Source organism: Odocoileus virginianus, chromosome 10 (assembly GCF_023699985.2).
Source record: "Odocoileus virginianus isolate 20LAN1187 ecotype Illinois chromosome 10, Ovbor_1.2, whole genome shotgun sequence".
NCBI lineage: Eukaryota > Metazoa > Chordata > Mammalia > Artiodactyla > Cervidae > Odocoileus > Odocoileus virginianus.
The window spans coordinates 42,477,156-42,490,503 of record NC_069683.1 but is presented as its reverse complement, the minus strand read 5'-3'; the positions used below and the strand labels follow the sequence as shown (position 1 = coordinate 42,490,503).

The 13,348-nt window shown below is 45.2% G+C and overlaps 2 protein-coding genes and 1 non-coding gene across 8 annotated transcripts in view; all 3 read right to left on the bottom strand.

The window, feature by feature from the left end:
* Positions 1-2,463: 2,463 nt before the first annotated feature.
* HSPA8 (heat shock protein family A (Hsp70) member 8) lies at positions 2,464-7,141 on the bottom strand. 3 transcript variants are annotated; one of them, XM_020878189.2, is made up of 9 exons: positions 7,066-7,141; positions 5,852-6,061; positions 5,369-5,574; positions 5,071-5,223; positions 4,425-4,980; positions 4,025-4,227; positions 3,598-3,796; positions 3,179-3,411; positions 2,464-2,897 (listed from the first exon to the last, which is right to left on the bottom strand). In XM_020878189.2, the coding sequence occupies exons 1-9, from the start codon at positions 7,085-7,087 to the stop codon at positions 2,700-2,702; spliced, it is 1,980 nt and encodes a 659-aa protein (XP_020733848.1). In that variant the 5' UTR covers positions 7,088-7,141; the 3' UTR covers positions 2,464-2,699. The 3 variants fall into 3 exon arrangements, with proteins under 3 accessions (XP_020733848.1, XP_020733784.2, XP_020733923.1); XM_020878125.2 differs by lacking the exon at positions 7,066-7,141 and adding an exon at positions 6,792-6,957; XM_020878264.2 differs by lacking the exon at positions 7,066-7,141 and adding an exon at positions 6,796-6,885.
* LOC139037278 (small nucleolar RNA SNORD14) lies at positions 4,296-4,383 on the bottom strand. The gene has a single exon (XR_011490100.1). It is a non-coding gene; the product is annotated as a small nucleolar RNA SNORD14 (small nucleolar RNA).
* A 2,516-nt stretch (positions 7,142-9,657) lies between the features above and the next one.
* CLMP (CXADR like membrane protein) overlaps positions 9,658-13,348 on the bottom strand; it is a 99,835-nt gene continuing 96,144 nt past the window's right edge. For all 4 annotated transcript variants that reach the window (XM_020878035.2, XM_070473459.1, XM_070473460.1 and 1 more), the window contains one exon: positions 9,658-13,240. In XM_020878035.2, coding sequence (XP_020733694.1) covers positions 12,940-13,240 — 301 coding nt within the window. In that variant the 3' untranslated portion in view covers positions 9,658-12,939. The remainder of the gene's footprint in view (positions 13,241-13,348) is intronic.

The window sequence follows — 13,348 nt, the reverse complement described above, 5'->3', positions numbered from 1 at the left end:
TCTCAGATTACAAACTCCCTTGCTTTAAAAAAAAAAAAAATTTTTTTTTCTCAGTAAACGTGAAGCCCAGCTCTACACTAAGATGAGCCAGTGCCGATACACTGGTATGCAAGACCAGAGTTCTAGAATAAAGTCTACCCAATACTTACATGCCTGACTGGCTCTCTTCACCCAGTGTAATTCAAGTTTACTCAACCTCATAAGAGTCCTCATATGCATTCTTTTCAGACTAAATACAGACATCAGTATAACTAGCAAATAGGTAATCCCTGCTGCTGCTACTGCCAAGTCGCTTCAGTCGTGGCCGACTCTGTGCGACCCCATAGACGGCAACCCACCAGGCTCCCAAGTCCCTGGGGTTCTCCAGGCAAGAACACTGGAGTGGGTTGCCATTTCCTTAGCTTATACATTAAAGTGAAAAGTCAAAGTGAAGTCGCTCAGTCGTGTCCGACTCTTAGCGACCCCATGGACCACAGCCTACCAGGCTCCCCCGTCCATGGGATTTTCCAGGCAAAAGTACTGGATTGGGTTGCCATTGTCTTCTCCGAGGTAATCCCTAGCTTCTGCCAAACCCTATTATACAAGCCCTGCAATGCATCATTTCCTCCATCTGTGTAATGGAAATAGTGCATTTTATTTGTCTCATTGAAAACATGTATTTTGTTCAACTTGTAGTAATAGCTACCACTGATAACCTTTGATTGGGCTAGGTCTTGTGCTTCACTGTCACATTTCATCTCCAATTTTCTCACCAAGATTACAGACAAAACTAAAAAAAAAACCAAAACCAAAAATCCAAAACTGCCCCATAGGGTTTGCACCAAACCCAGGTCACCTTCATGAACTGGTGAAAACTTTCACTGCTGGCTCAAAACTTCCTGGAGCAATGTCGAACCATTAACACCTAAGTCACAAAATAGCCAATGTGATATGCACTACTGTCTTCACTGAATTCTTTTCTTACTAAACTTCCAACTGTTTTACCAATGACAGCCTCCTGGCTATACCCACTAACCCGAAAATAAAACTTGTTACTTAATGCAGAAACATTCTTTCGAACTCCAAACTACGTTAGTTGGGTCACTCAAGAACCAAAAACTACACAAGCTAGAGACCTGAAGCAGCCTGGGGTTTATGGTCACTCTATTGCTAAGTTGCTTCAGTCATGTCCGACTGTGTGACCCCATAGACAGCAACCCACCAGGGTCCCCAGTCCCTGGGATCCTCCAGGCAAGACTGGAGGGGGTTGCCATTTCCTTCTCCAATGTGAGAAATGAAAATGAAGTCACTCAGTTGTGTCTGACTCAGGGACCTCAAGGACTGCAGCCTGCCAGGCTCCTCTGTCCATGGGACTTTTCAGGCAAGAGAGTACTGGAGTGGGGTGCCATTGCCTTCTTCCATTGGTCACTCTGAGCTTAAACTGACTTGGACCACCAACCCTGGCCTAGTTTTTTTTTCCCTAAACGACCACTAGATGGCAGACTGGTGGTTAAGCAGGAATCACGAGCACATGGATGGTGCTAGTTATTACAGAACCCACCTGCCAACACAGGAGACATAAGAGACATGGGCTCCATCCCCAGGCAGTTAAGATACCCTAATAAGGGCACAGCAACCCACTCCAGTACTCTTGCCTGGAAAATCCCAAGGACAGAGAAATCTAGTGGGACATAGTCCATGGGGTTGCAAATGTGGAACACCCATATTAACTCACAATGACTTTACAGGATTCACATTCCTAGACGCAAGACCTTAGACCCATAGCCCAACATTCGTTTGAGTCTATCAACTCAAGCTTAAACCGCCAAGGTATAATGAGGTCTCCGTCCCCAAGAAAGCTTACCTAAAGGCAATCCAGTGTAATTAGGCTTGATAAGCACAACTGTTCAGAATCAGCTTCTGTCTCTCAAGTTCCTGAGTTAAGGCTGGCTATGATTTAAAATGAAATCAGAATTAGATGCCCAATTTCTCAAACTTGATTACATGATGGGCAAAGGCCCTCACTATGCCAACCTTAACAGCCAGCTTCACAACACCCAACTTCTAAGCCTCAAGTTGGGAAACAAAAAAGCCTCTGCCAGTAGATTAACAGGGCTTCACAGCAAGATGGTCTAGTTGCACAGATTTGTGACCTGTTATCCATTCCCTTGCCCAGTTTTCGCCTCAATGTTTTCTAGACTGTTTCAGTCAACAAGTTACTGAACATTTGAGCTGCCTGACACCACAAAGCATCAGCATCTACACTTCAAACTGCATCAGTAGTAACAAACTAAGCACTGTCAGAGTACAGACTATGTCACAGTACAGTGACGGAAATGTTTGTTTTCCCACTTTACCTTAATTCAAAGTCTTTAAGCATTCATTTAGGTTGAACAATCTAACAATATACTGTTATAATGTTTAGCCAGAGAAATAATTCCCAAAGCCAAACACTTACTACCCTTGTAAGCAGAGTCAGACAACTTTATGGTGCCAATTTTAAATACAGTTTTATTTAAGACATTGCATTTTTCCACTTACAATACAGTGCTTGTAAAGTGCAATGTTTTTCCATGTGCACACACATTCCATGTTCAAGTATCAAGAATGCCCAGTTATTTACTATAGCAGCTCAACTTCATAACTGCCACGGGAATTGCTACAAATTTGGGTCCTTCCATGTTTTGTGTGGAACAATGCTAGATCTATGCTAGGCTGGCCTAATCAACCTCTTCAATAGTGGGCCCAGAGGAGGCACCACCTGATGGAGGAGCTCCACCACCAGGGAAGCCCCCAGGCATTCCTCCTGGCATTCCTCCAGGCATGCCTCCTGCGCTCTGGTACAGCTTGGTAATGATGGGGTTGCAGACTTTTTCCAGCTCCTTCTGCTGATGTTCAAATTCTTCCTTCTCTGCAGTCTAAAAAGAAATAACATTCTATTACCATAAACTGTTTAAATGGAACGTTAAATTCGATACAATCAACCTGACACTAAACAGCATTTAGGTTACATTGGAGGTCTTGGGTCACTCAGACATCCAAGGAAGGAATTGCCAACACCTAGTGTTCTGGTGGAAACCGCGAATGTTTTGGACCATTCATCCTTGTGACCTCAATTTATAAAACCAACCTAAGTTTTTGCTAAAGCCCTTAAGACACAAAACCCCACACCCTCAAGTTTCTAGCAATAATTACAAACCTGGTTCTTATCCAGCCAGTTGATTATTTCATTACACTTGTCAAGAATCTTCTGTTTGTCTTCATCATTAATCTTGCCCTGAAGTTTCTCATCCTCAACAGTAGCTTTCATGTTGAAGGCATAGGATTCAAGCGAATTCTTTGAAGACACCTTATCCCGCTGCTTCTCATCTTCAGCTTTGTACTTCTCTGCTTCTTGAACCATGCGTTCAATATCTTCCTTGCTCAAGCGGCCTGCAAGATTAAGCAGTGTTTTAAATGCAATCTTTTACTCAAGAATTAACTACTACCCTGCAACTCCAGTGTCATCACTTGGCTAAATACTCTTCAGAAAACACTTTTTTTTGGGAAAATAAAACCCAAACTCCAACCTCTTAAAACCAGATCTCACTATACACACAATATGTAGCCCAAACTCACCCTTGTCATTAGTGATGGTAATCTTGTTCTCTTTTCCTGTGCTCTTATCCACAGCAGAGACATTGAGAATGCCATTGGCATCAATATCAAAAGTGACTTCAATCTGAGGAACACCACGTGGGGCAGGAGGTATGCCTGTGAGTTCAAACTTGCCAAGCAGGTTGTTATCCTTGGTCATGGCACGCTCACCTTCATAAACCTATAGAAATTACATTTTATGTTACAGAAGAAAACTCGGTTTCTCTGTTAGCTTAAATTTCGATAAGCTGGATTAGGCAAGACTGATCGCTCAGACATCCAAGGAAGGAGTTGGCCAACACAGGATTTCTGGTGGAAACTACGAATGGTTTTGGAATCCATCATCACAGCAGAACAAATCCTGCCCAATTTTATAGCAGCTCAAGTAAGCCAAACTGAGCCATCTTACCTGAATGAGCACACCAGGCTGGTTGTCAGAGTAGGTGGTGAAAGTCTGCGTCTGCTTGGTAGGAATGGTGGTATTGCGCTTGATGAGGACAGTCATGACTCCACCAGCAGTTTCAATTCCAAGGGAAAGAGGAGTGACATCCAACAGCAGCAAGTCTTGAACATTTTCAGATTTGTCTCCAGACAAAATGGCTGCCTGAACAGCTATAAAAAGGAAATTATTTTTTAAGGAAAACCACAGTTGAACTCATTATCTTACTAACAATTCTCAATCGCTCAGACATCCAAGGAAGTTTTGCCATCACCAGCTAAAGCTTTTGGTGGAAACTACGAATGTTTAAAAATCATTCATCACAGCGAAATTTAGCTTAGGCCTCCTAACTGCTGTTTAAAGAGATTACCTGCACCATAGGCAACAGCCTCATCAGGGTTGATGCTCTTATTCAGTTCTTTCCCGTTGAAGAAGTCCTGGAGAAGTTTCTGAATCTTGGGGATGCGGGTTGAGCCACCCACCAAGACGATATCATGGATCTGAGACTTGTCCAGCTTGGCATCCCGAAGGGCCTTCTCCACAGGGTCCAGGGTGCCACGGAACAGATCCGCATTCAATTCCTCAAATCGGGCACGGGTAATAGAGGTATAGAAGTCGATTCCTTCATAGAGGGAATCAATCTCAATACTGGCCTGGGTGCTGGAAGAGAGAGTGCGCTTAGCACGCTCACAAGCAGTACGGAGACGACGCACAGCCCTCTTGTTCTCACTGATATCCTTCTTGTGTTTGCGCTTGAACTCTGCAATAAAATGGTTGACCATGCGGTTGTCAAAGTCTTCTCCACCCAAGTGAGTATCTCCAGCTGTAGATTTGACCTCAAAGATTCCATCCTCAATAGTGAGGATTGACACATCAAAAGTGCCACCACCTAGATCAAAGATCAGCACATTTCTTTCTGCTCCAACCTGAAAGTTAAAATACAGTTAACTTATTTTCATCTGTTTGTGATGACTCAAATCAGTTTTGATTCAGACATACATAAAACATGTATGTACCTTTTTGTCTAAGCCATAGGCAATAGCAGCAGCAGTTGGCTCATTGATGATTCGCAGTACGTTGAGACCAGCAATAGTTCCAGCATCTTTGGTAGCCTGACGCTGAGAGTCATTAAAGTAGGCAGGTACTGTGACAACAGCGTTGGTAACAGTCTAGCAAAAAAAAGATTAAACAAGTCGGATATGCAAAGATACACCTTCACCATTCTGGTTTTACTACTCACCCTTGAGTCAGCCAGAACCCCACAGTCCCAAGAAATCTGGTAACCTCCACATCCTCCTGCAGTATGTGGCTCACCTTCCCAAGGTAGGCTTCTGCGATTTCCTTCATCTTTGTCAGGACCATGGATGACACCTCCTCTGGATAAAAACTCTTTGTCTCTCCCTTGTATTCTACTTGAACCTTAGGCCTGCCAGCATCATTCACAACCATGAAGGGCCAATGTTTCATATCAGACTGGACAACAGCATCATCAAATCTTCGTCCAATAAGTCGCTTGGCATCTATCAAAGATATCAAATACTAATTGTTACTTTGAATTCTATTGTACAACATCTTTTCATTAAGAACCCTGTCTAAATGCCTGTCAAGTTCACATAATTAAATGGATTCAACTTCTGAATACCCATGATACAATTAGATTTTAAAAGGATAATCAAGTTTCCTACAGGTTTTTTCTTATTCTCAAGGACTTCATGGCCGCCTCACACATAACAGTAACAGCTTCCCCAATTACACACTGCCTAAATCCTTCAAATTCACATTACAATTAAAGCTTACCAAAAACCGTGTTGGTGGGATTCATTGCGACCTGGTTCTTTGCAGCATCACCGATCAATCGTTCGGTATCAGTAAAGGCGACATAGCTTGGGGTGGTTCGGTTCCCCTGATCATTGGCAATTATTTCCACCTTTCCGTGCTGGAAAACACCCACACAAGAATAGGTGGTGCCAAGATCAATGCCAACTGCAGGTCCCTTAGACATGGTTGCTAAAGAAGAGAGAAAAAAAAACACGTGGTTTAAAAAAAGCGGATTAAGCACTAAGACATTTACCAAGTAAACGCAACCTGCTATGACCACTCTGAAAATTATACTTAGCATCTCACCCAAGAAACTGCCCTTGTCAGAAATAATCACGCGGGAGAGTCACAGCAAGCGTAAAGTGCTGCAGTAAGGTTGCCTTGCCAACCGCGGAGGCCGCCGCAGACAGAAAACCCATCAAGGAGGGTCTCTTCTGCGGCATAGCGAACACGTGGTCCCGCGCCCCGGGCTGAACCTTAGCCCTGCCCCCCCCCACCCGTACATAACGCCACAAGGCCTGCAAATGCCCGCAAATGCCCTGAAGCCCCCTCCCCCATCTTGGGGGAGAGCCAATGACGACTTCCTCTTTTAAGAACACTGGGTCTTCGAACAAGGAAACCGGGAGCCGCCGACTCTTAAGACGCTGGCTCCACGCCCTGTAGATGGGTGCGGCCCCTTTCTCACCGCATAGCTTCCAAGCCGCCTTCCCTCCGTGCCCCGCTCCTCCGTCCTATAGGAACACTGGGCTGCCGCCTCCCCTCGACAACAAAGCCCCCCAATCCAGGCAAAAGAATTGCCACACACACCACCCCCTGCTCGAGATGCTCAGAAAGTCCCGAGCCGCCGCAAATCCATGCAGCCTGCAGCGGCCTACATGCTCCCAAAAAACCATCGAAGGAATAAATACGTAGGCCTTACTTACTAAAAGCGTAGGGCCGGCTATGCTGAAGAAGTCAGCAATCTGGAATGCTGCCGGTGCGTCCAATGAGACCGGTTTCCGCCCGCCGCCCCGTCTCTTATACCCTGCTTCAGAACCTTCCAGAAGGGGCCCACCCCTGCCGGTGCCCATCATATCTTCCTTAGCCAATGGGGGCGCGGCCACCTCCACAAGACCCAATGACGAACCCGGCTCTAGCGCTCAGGCCTCCCTCTCACGACCGCAGCCCGCCCCGCCTCGCGATGACGCACTCACCGCAGCGTTCTGGAACTTTCATTCTCGCCCCCGCTCTCCGAATGGCCCCGGGGAAAGGGAGGGTGGGGCCGACGGAGCCCGCGCGCGGGAGTCCTCAGTCACCCCTGGCGGAGGGTTGCGGTGGGGAGGAAGGGCGCGTCTGCCCCTGCGCATGCGTCCCCAGAAAGCTCAGGCGGAAGGGACAGAAGGAGGGGGAGGAAGCGGGGCGGGCCAATCTGGATCCAGCCAATAAGAGCAGAGCGACCCGCAATCCCGCTCACGCGGAACCACGGGAGCTAGAGCGCAGGGCCTGCAGGGAGGGGTCCGGCCGCGGGAGCCGGGGAGAGAAGACGGAAGTGGAGCGAGGACAAAATGGCGGCTAAGGTTGCGCCCCTCCCCCACCATTCTCTTGCACGACTCCCACCTTGGCCTTACGGGTGATTTTCTAGGACCTCCCGGAGGCCACACACCCACATAGCCACCGTGGCTCTAGTCTAAGGCTGATTCAAAGCGGCGGAGTCGGACGTTCCTACCCCAGGGCGCTGGGAGGGTAACTTGCCCAGTGGCACCCAGATCTAGGGATGGAAGGAGCCGGCCAGCGGCCGTGGCGGAAGGAAGGGAAGTTGCGGGTTTCGCCTCTGCGCAGGGTGCGACAAGTTAGCCGCGCAGGCCGCTAGCACCTCATTTCATGGAAACTGGAGGCCGGCTGACCCCGACGCAGAGATTGGAGGGGTTCGACTTCTCAGCCTCCGGGGTCGGATGCTGTGTCTGGATCCTCAGCGAAACAGATGGCCAAACTCGCTTTTTGGAGCGCTGATGCCTCTGCCGCCCCTAATCTCCCGCCGAGAATAGATGGGGCTTCTTGGCTTGGCCCCTCCTCCACCCGCCCGGGCCCCCGCACTTTTCAGTTAAGTTTTTTTAAAGAAAAACTAGCGAGTTCTCTCCTTGTAAATGATCCAGGCGTTAGGAACCTGGCTTCCGGTAGCCCCATGTCCTTGTATTTAGACTTCCTGAGCCTCCTGTTCTCGGTAATATGAGGTAATACATTTCCTGCCGTGACTTTCGTCAAAAACTATCCGAGCGACCTGGCAGAGAGGCGTTGAAAAGGTTACTGAACGAGTGGAGCGCATAAAACAGGGTACCTAGAATTTCAAATTGTGGCGCATGGTGTGGTGTTTGGGGCCTTGTTAAGCCTTTCTCACCACGTTGAATGCTTTCCAGTGTGCTCTTTCAAACAGACTGTACTGTTCCTGTTTAGTAGATGAGTGGGCACAAATAGGTGAAAAGGGTTTTTTAAGACTGCCTAGCAGAACTTTCAGTGGTGTGGCTGGAATTAGAGACGTCTCCAGACTTAGAGGCTGACAGAAAGGGGTTACCTTGCCCTTGTCAAAGCCAGTAAAGCCTAGAGACAGAGTCGAATATTGGATCAAAGGATTTTCTTTCTTTCTTTGCCTTCTGGAGGGAAATGTGGGCTTGAGTCCATGGAAGTACACACCTAATTTCTCCCCATTTTTCAAGGAGTTCCTTTTATATGATGCTTTCATGGGGGTACAGTGTGCTTTCATTTGTTATTTAATCATCAAGACAGTTCCTTGAGACATAGCATTCATTGCTATGTTAGGAGAGAAATGAGGTTCAGAGATGTTATTTGTGGGAAGTTAAATAGCTGGCTGAGCTAAAGTGGAGCCTAGCTCTTAATTCCAGATTATTTGGTGTTTTTAAATTAGTAATTTCCTTCCTGGAAGCTCATGTAACTCGAACTGCAGAAAGCAAAAGACGTGTGCTGAGGCAGGCTTTTTTTCAATTTTAACATCTGCAGACTTCCTCTCCCCACCCAATTTATCAAGTACAATGTGAACCACACCCTACGTTTTGCAGGTTTTTAAACTTAGCTCTGAACTACCTACAATATATGAAGCAGTGGTAGATAGAATGAAGGCTCAACTCCACGGGTTTGGGGAATTGCACCTAATAGCAGTGATTGCAGAAAGCTGAGCAGATAAGCTTCCTTTATGGTCTCTGGTCATTTTCAAAACATGTTCGAGGATTCAGAGACTCTTCGTTTTAACTAGAATGAGTCACAGTTTATGTATTTAAAGTTCGGATTATGATAAATGTCCTGTCTCCACCTCTTTAAAATGCACAAGGTTTCAAGGGCTACAGTCAGTACTGGAGTCTGAACCCGAGGACTTCTGGCTGGGGAAGAGGGTTATGATTTACATTTGTTGAGTGCCTGTCACAGGCCAATCATTATTCTAAGGGCTTTGTATATATTAGCTCATTTAATTTGGTAACTGTTTTTTCCAGATTTGTTTGAACCTCTTAGTGTGTACTTTCTTATTGGGACTTCACCTTGGCATAAAATATTGCTTATTAAATATTATTTGTTATTTTGATTAAGTCCTTAAGGGCAGAAATTGTCATGAACTTTGTCATCACTTTGCCTGTCTAGGACTACTTAGTATCTTGCCTTGTGAGAAAAAAGTGCTTGATTTATTTGTGACTAAAATAAATAATAATACATCATATGCAGTCTCAGTTCTTCTTTTCTTCACTTGGCAGCAAGCTAATAAATAAATTTCCAGTGCAGATTATATGAGCTTCAACCTCTCCTATAGTGTCACCTTCACTTATTTATTTTTAAATTGCTGACACAGATGCATCAGTAATAAATATTTGGTTTTTGTGATCAAACACAATCCCATTGACAAGGCAACTTGAAGTTAAAATTGAAATATAAACAGCTTAACACCGGAAATCAAGCAAAATTATGTCTTTTTGCAATGGCAGTTTTGAAATTCTTTTTATACAGTGTAACAAAGGCATCACTTAATTATTTTACAATTTTAAGTTTAGTGTATATATATTTTATTGAAATGGCTATTCTCTAAACATCCACATCATTCCATCTGTATCTTCTTTCTACAAATACCTTTTCTCCTACCCTCTATTTTATCCTTTTTTGTTTTATATTAAAGAATCGAATGTATTTGACTTGCAAGGTTAACGGAATATGGTTTGACACCAGTAGTGGTTCAAACTTTATTTTAAACCCGAGCCTGTCGTATCTGAACCCAAAAGCCTGACTGAAAGAGAAGCAAGCACACCATCACTATTAACACTTCAGTATCTTATCTCAGAATCTTCAATTCCTAGAATTTCTGATTTCAGGTAATAATCTGTGGCATTTCTGTAGATCTCCAGTGTGAATAGATTTCCAAAATACGGATATTCAACTGGTATTTTAGTCTTCTAATAACTAACCTGTTTAAACCTTTTCATGCAAAGGGGACTGACTCCCACCTGCAGAGGCATAGGCAGGAACCCTTAGGTTCAAAGGTAATAAATAATGATAAGAGCAAATTGCCAGTGATGGCACTGCTGCAGCTGCCACAGAATACTCAGTTGGGCTCAGATACTCTTGGAATGAGAATTCTCTGAATTACACAGCAGAATTGATATGTCGCCTGGACACCACACAACCAGAATAAGTTGGTGGAGTAAATAAGAAATTTATATCTTACAAGGAGGCAGTGTTAGTATAAGAAGCATTCCAAATATGCCAGCCCTCTTAAACTAATGGCAGACGTTCTTTGCTTCCTCGGTGTCTCATTTCCCAACTTTTTTTTGGCGGAGCTGTGCTGCTTGTGGGCTCTTAGTTCCCCGACCAGGGATTGAACCAGCACCCTTGGCAGTGAAAGCATAGAGCCCTAACCACTGGACTGCAGGGAATTTCCCCCAACTTTTTTTTTTAGAGGAAGACAAAACTCAAAATGAAACTTTTAGTCAAGGGTAAAACCCGCCTCTTAAAGGACTTTAGAAATGCATTTGTAGTATGTGAGAATTAGAAGTAAAAATGAAAACAAAATGGGACAAAATCCTGGGTCTACTTTTCCCCTTTAAGCACCTGGTTCCCATTTTAGAAACACGGCTTTCATCGGGACTTTCCTGGTGGTCCAGTGGTTAAGACTCCTTGCTCACAATGCAGGGGGTACAGATTTGATCCCTGGTTGGGGAACTTAGATTCCCAAAACAAACAGGATTTCATCACCACATTTAGCACTACTTTTCCTTTCTCATAGCCTGCTGCCTTTTTAACATTGTTTAATTTATTTATCACTTCTGGCTGTCCCACTCACCTATCAGGACCGTAGTTCCCTGACCAGCAACTGAAACTGCACCCTTGGCAGTGAAAGCAGAGAGTCCTAACCACTGCCATGCCAGGGACTTCTTGGCCTTTTAATAATAATAAACATTTTGCTCTACCAATGCTGTGACCTGTTGACACTTGCTTTAGAGTCTTTGAAGGGCTATTTCAGGTTTGGCATTCTTGCCAAAGAATGAATTGTAGGATGAATTTGACTAGCAGAGTAGTCAAAACTATTAAAAAGGCAAGTTATTGTATGGGAGGCTGCTTTCTTTTTATTTCACAGACCCCACCTTTCTTCTCTCATGAGTCAGCTCTTGTGAGAGCTATCCTGGTGAATCATTTCCGAGAATGTTTCCAAGATGCCGACAATATTTAACAGGCACTAACCCAGATCCCCCTGCCACCCACTAGTTATCCTCACCATCTCATCCCTAAATGTTTATTTCCTTTCCTTCCATCCTAGAGCTAGGCTTCCTTACAGGCTAAACTGGGAAAGTACTGAATTTCTGTCTGTCTCAGCCTCTCAGGAGGGAATGGTATGATGTCTATGCAGTGCCACCAGGAAATGTTGACAATCCCTGATCTCTTTGATAATTTAAGGCCTAGAATCAATAAAAGTCCCATGTTCACATCCTTCTCCTGAAAGGAAAGAAATGGGAGGAAACTCCCAAGTTTGGTGCAGTACTGAACTTCTGATGACACTCCTTGACATACTAAGAGAAAACTGATCTAATCTTCCTTTCTGGTCTAGTCAGTCTTGAAATTCTGATTTCATACGTTCACAGAAAGAAGAGACTGTAATGGTTTGTTGGATAACCTTCCAGCATCCTGAAAAGACCTTTTCTCTCAAAGACTTCCTTCTAAGGAGACTGTTAAATGTTAAAAGACCTAGTTTTCTTGTTTCACAGATACCCAGCAGAAAATCCTTAAAGACATCCACTTTGAGGGAAAATCCACAATTATTCCAGCATATATTTCTGATATTTGTCAGTGGCCCTCTGAACATAAAAATGGAAAGTTATTCACAGTCCCTCATTACGTTTTGAACTCCTTTTTTAGTTCTTTTATGGTTCAATATAAGTAGGAAGATTGACAGTGGATTATTGGTGTTCAACCAGTAAGTCGCGGAAAAATTCAGTCATTCTCCATCTCCCACTATTTCAACTCCTCTTGAAATTAATACCCAAACTTTGTGGTAAATGAAGTCAAGTCAGGATAGAAGAGATGTGTTTCCTTTTTTGGAGTTTCTCATGGTGCAAATAGGTGTAATATAAGGCTGTAGGTTCTGCTTGACTCTGAATAGTCATAATAATTCAGTAGGTTTGCAGAAATGCATAGAAAATTTATGAACAACACCTCATTTCTTGACAATGGTGAGTCAACGTGTTGGAATAAAACTGCCCAAGTGAGAAGTTCTAAGTGTGTTCACTTCCCCTTTCCCCAACTCTCTCACCATGGTTCCTGGTCCCCAAACACCCAGATTTGGGCCCCCATTTCCCCCCCCCCCCCACTTTGGTCTAAAGGCACAGTGAGGTGCCTTTCTGGAGATGAACAGCTTACATCCTTTTCCTCGTTTGGTGTCATGTAAGAAAAGTGTTCATTTAAATCTGTTCCGTGCAGTGGTCGCTGCTACTTAAATGACCCGTCGTTGGGCTCGAGGCGGGTCGTGTGGCTGGTGACTGAGCGGCGATGACCAGAAGAGCCCTGACGCCTGGGAAAAGCCGGCGAGTCAAGTCCGCTCTAACTCAGACAGTTTGGAAGGCTCTGCTCTGGCTGGGGATCGTGCTGGGGGTGTTCTCTGCTTTGGTCAGGGTAGCGTGGGGGGCTTTCTTTGGTTCAGAACCTCTGGCCTCCGGCCCCAGAGGGCCATAGACGTGGGCGGCCAGCCCGGGCCGGCGCGCCGCCTCGGCGCACGGGGTCCGCTGGCTGCGGGAGCCGCTGTTGGCGGTGGAGCGCGTGGAGGAGGAGCCAGAGCGGGAGCTTCGCGAGCCCGAGGAAGAGGAGCTGGGCTTCACCAGGCGGGCTTTCGGGGCTTCCGCATCTTCTCTGAAGGGGAAAAACACCAAAGATACATGTCAGGATCACAAGATTGTGAAAGTTTCCGCTCTGGCTGCGGCTTTCGGAGGCTGCCGCATCCATCAACTCCTCAAGCTG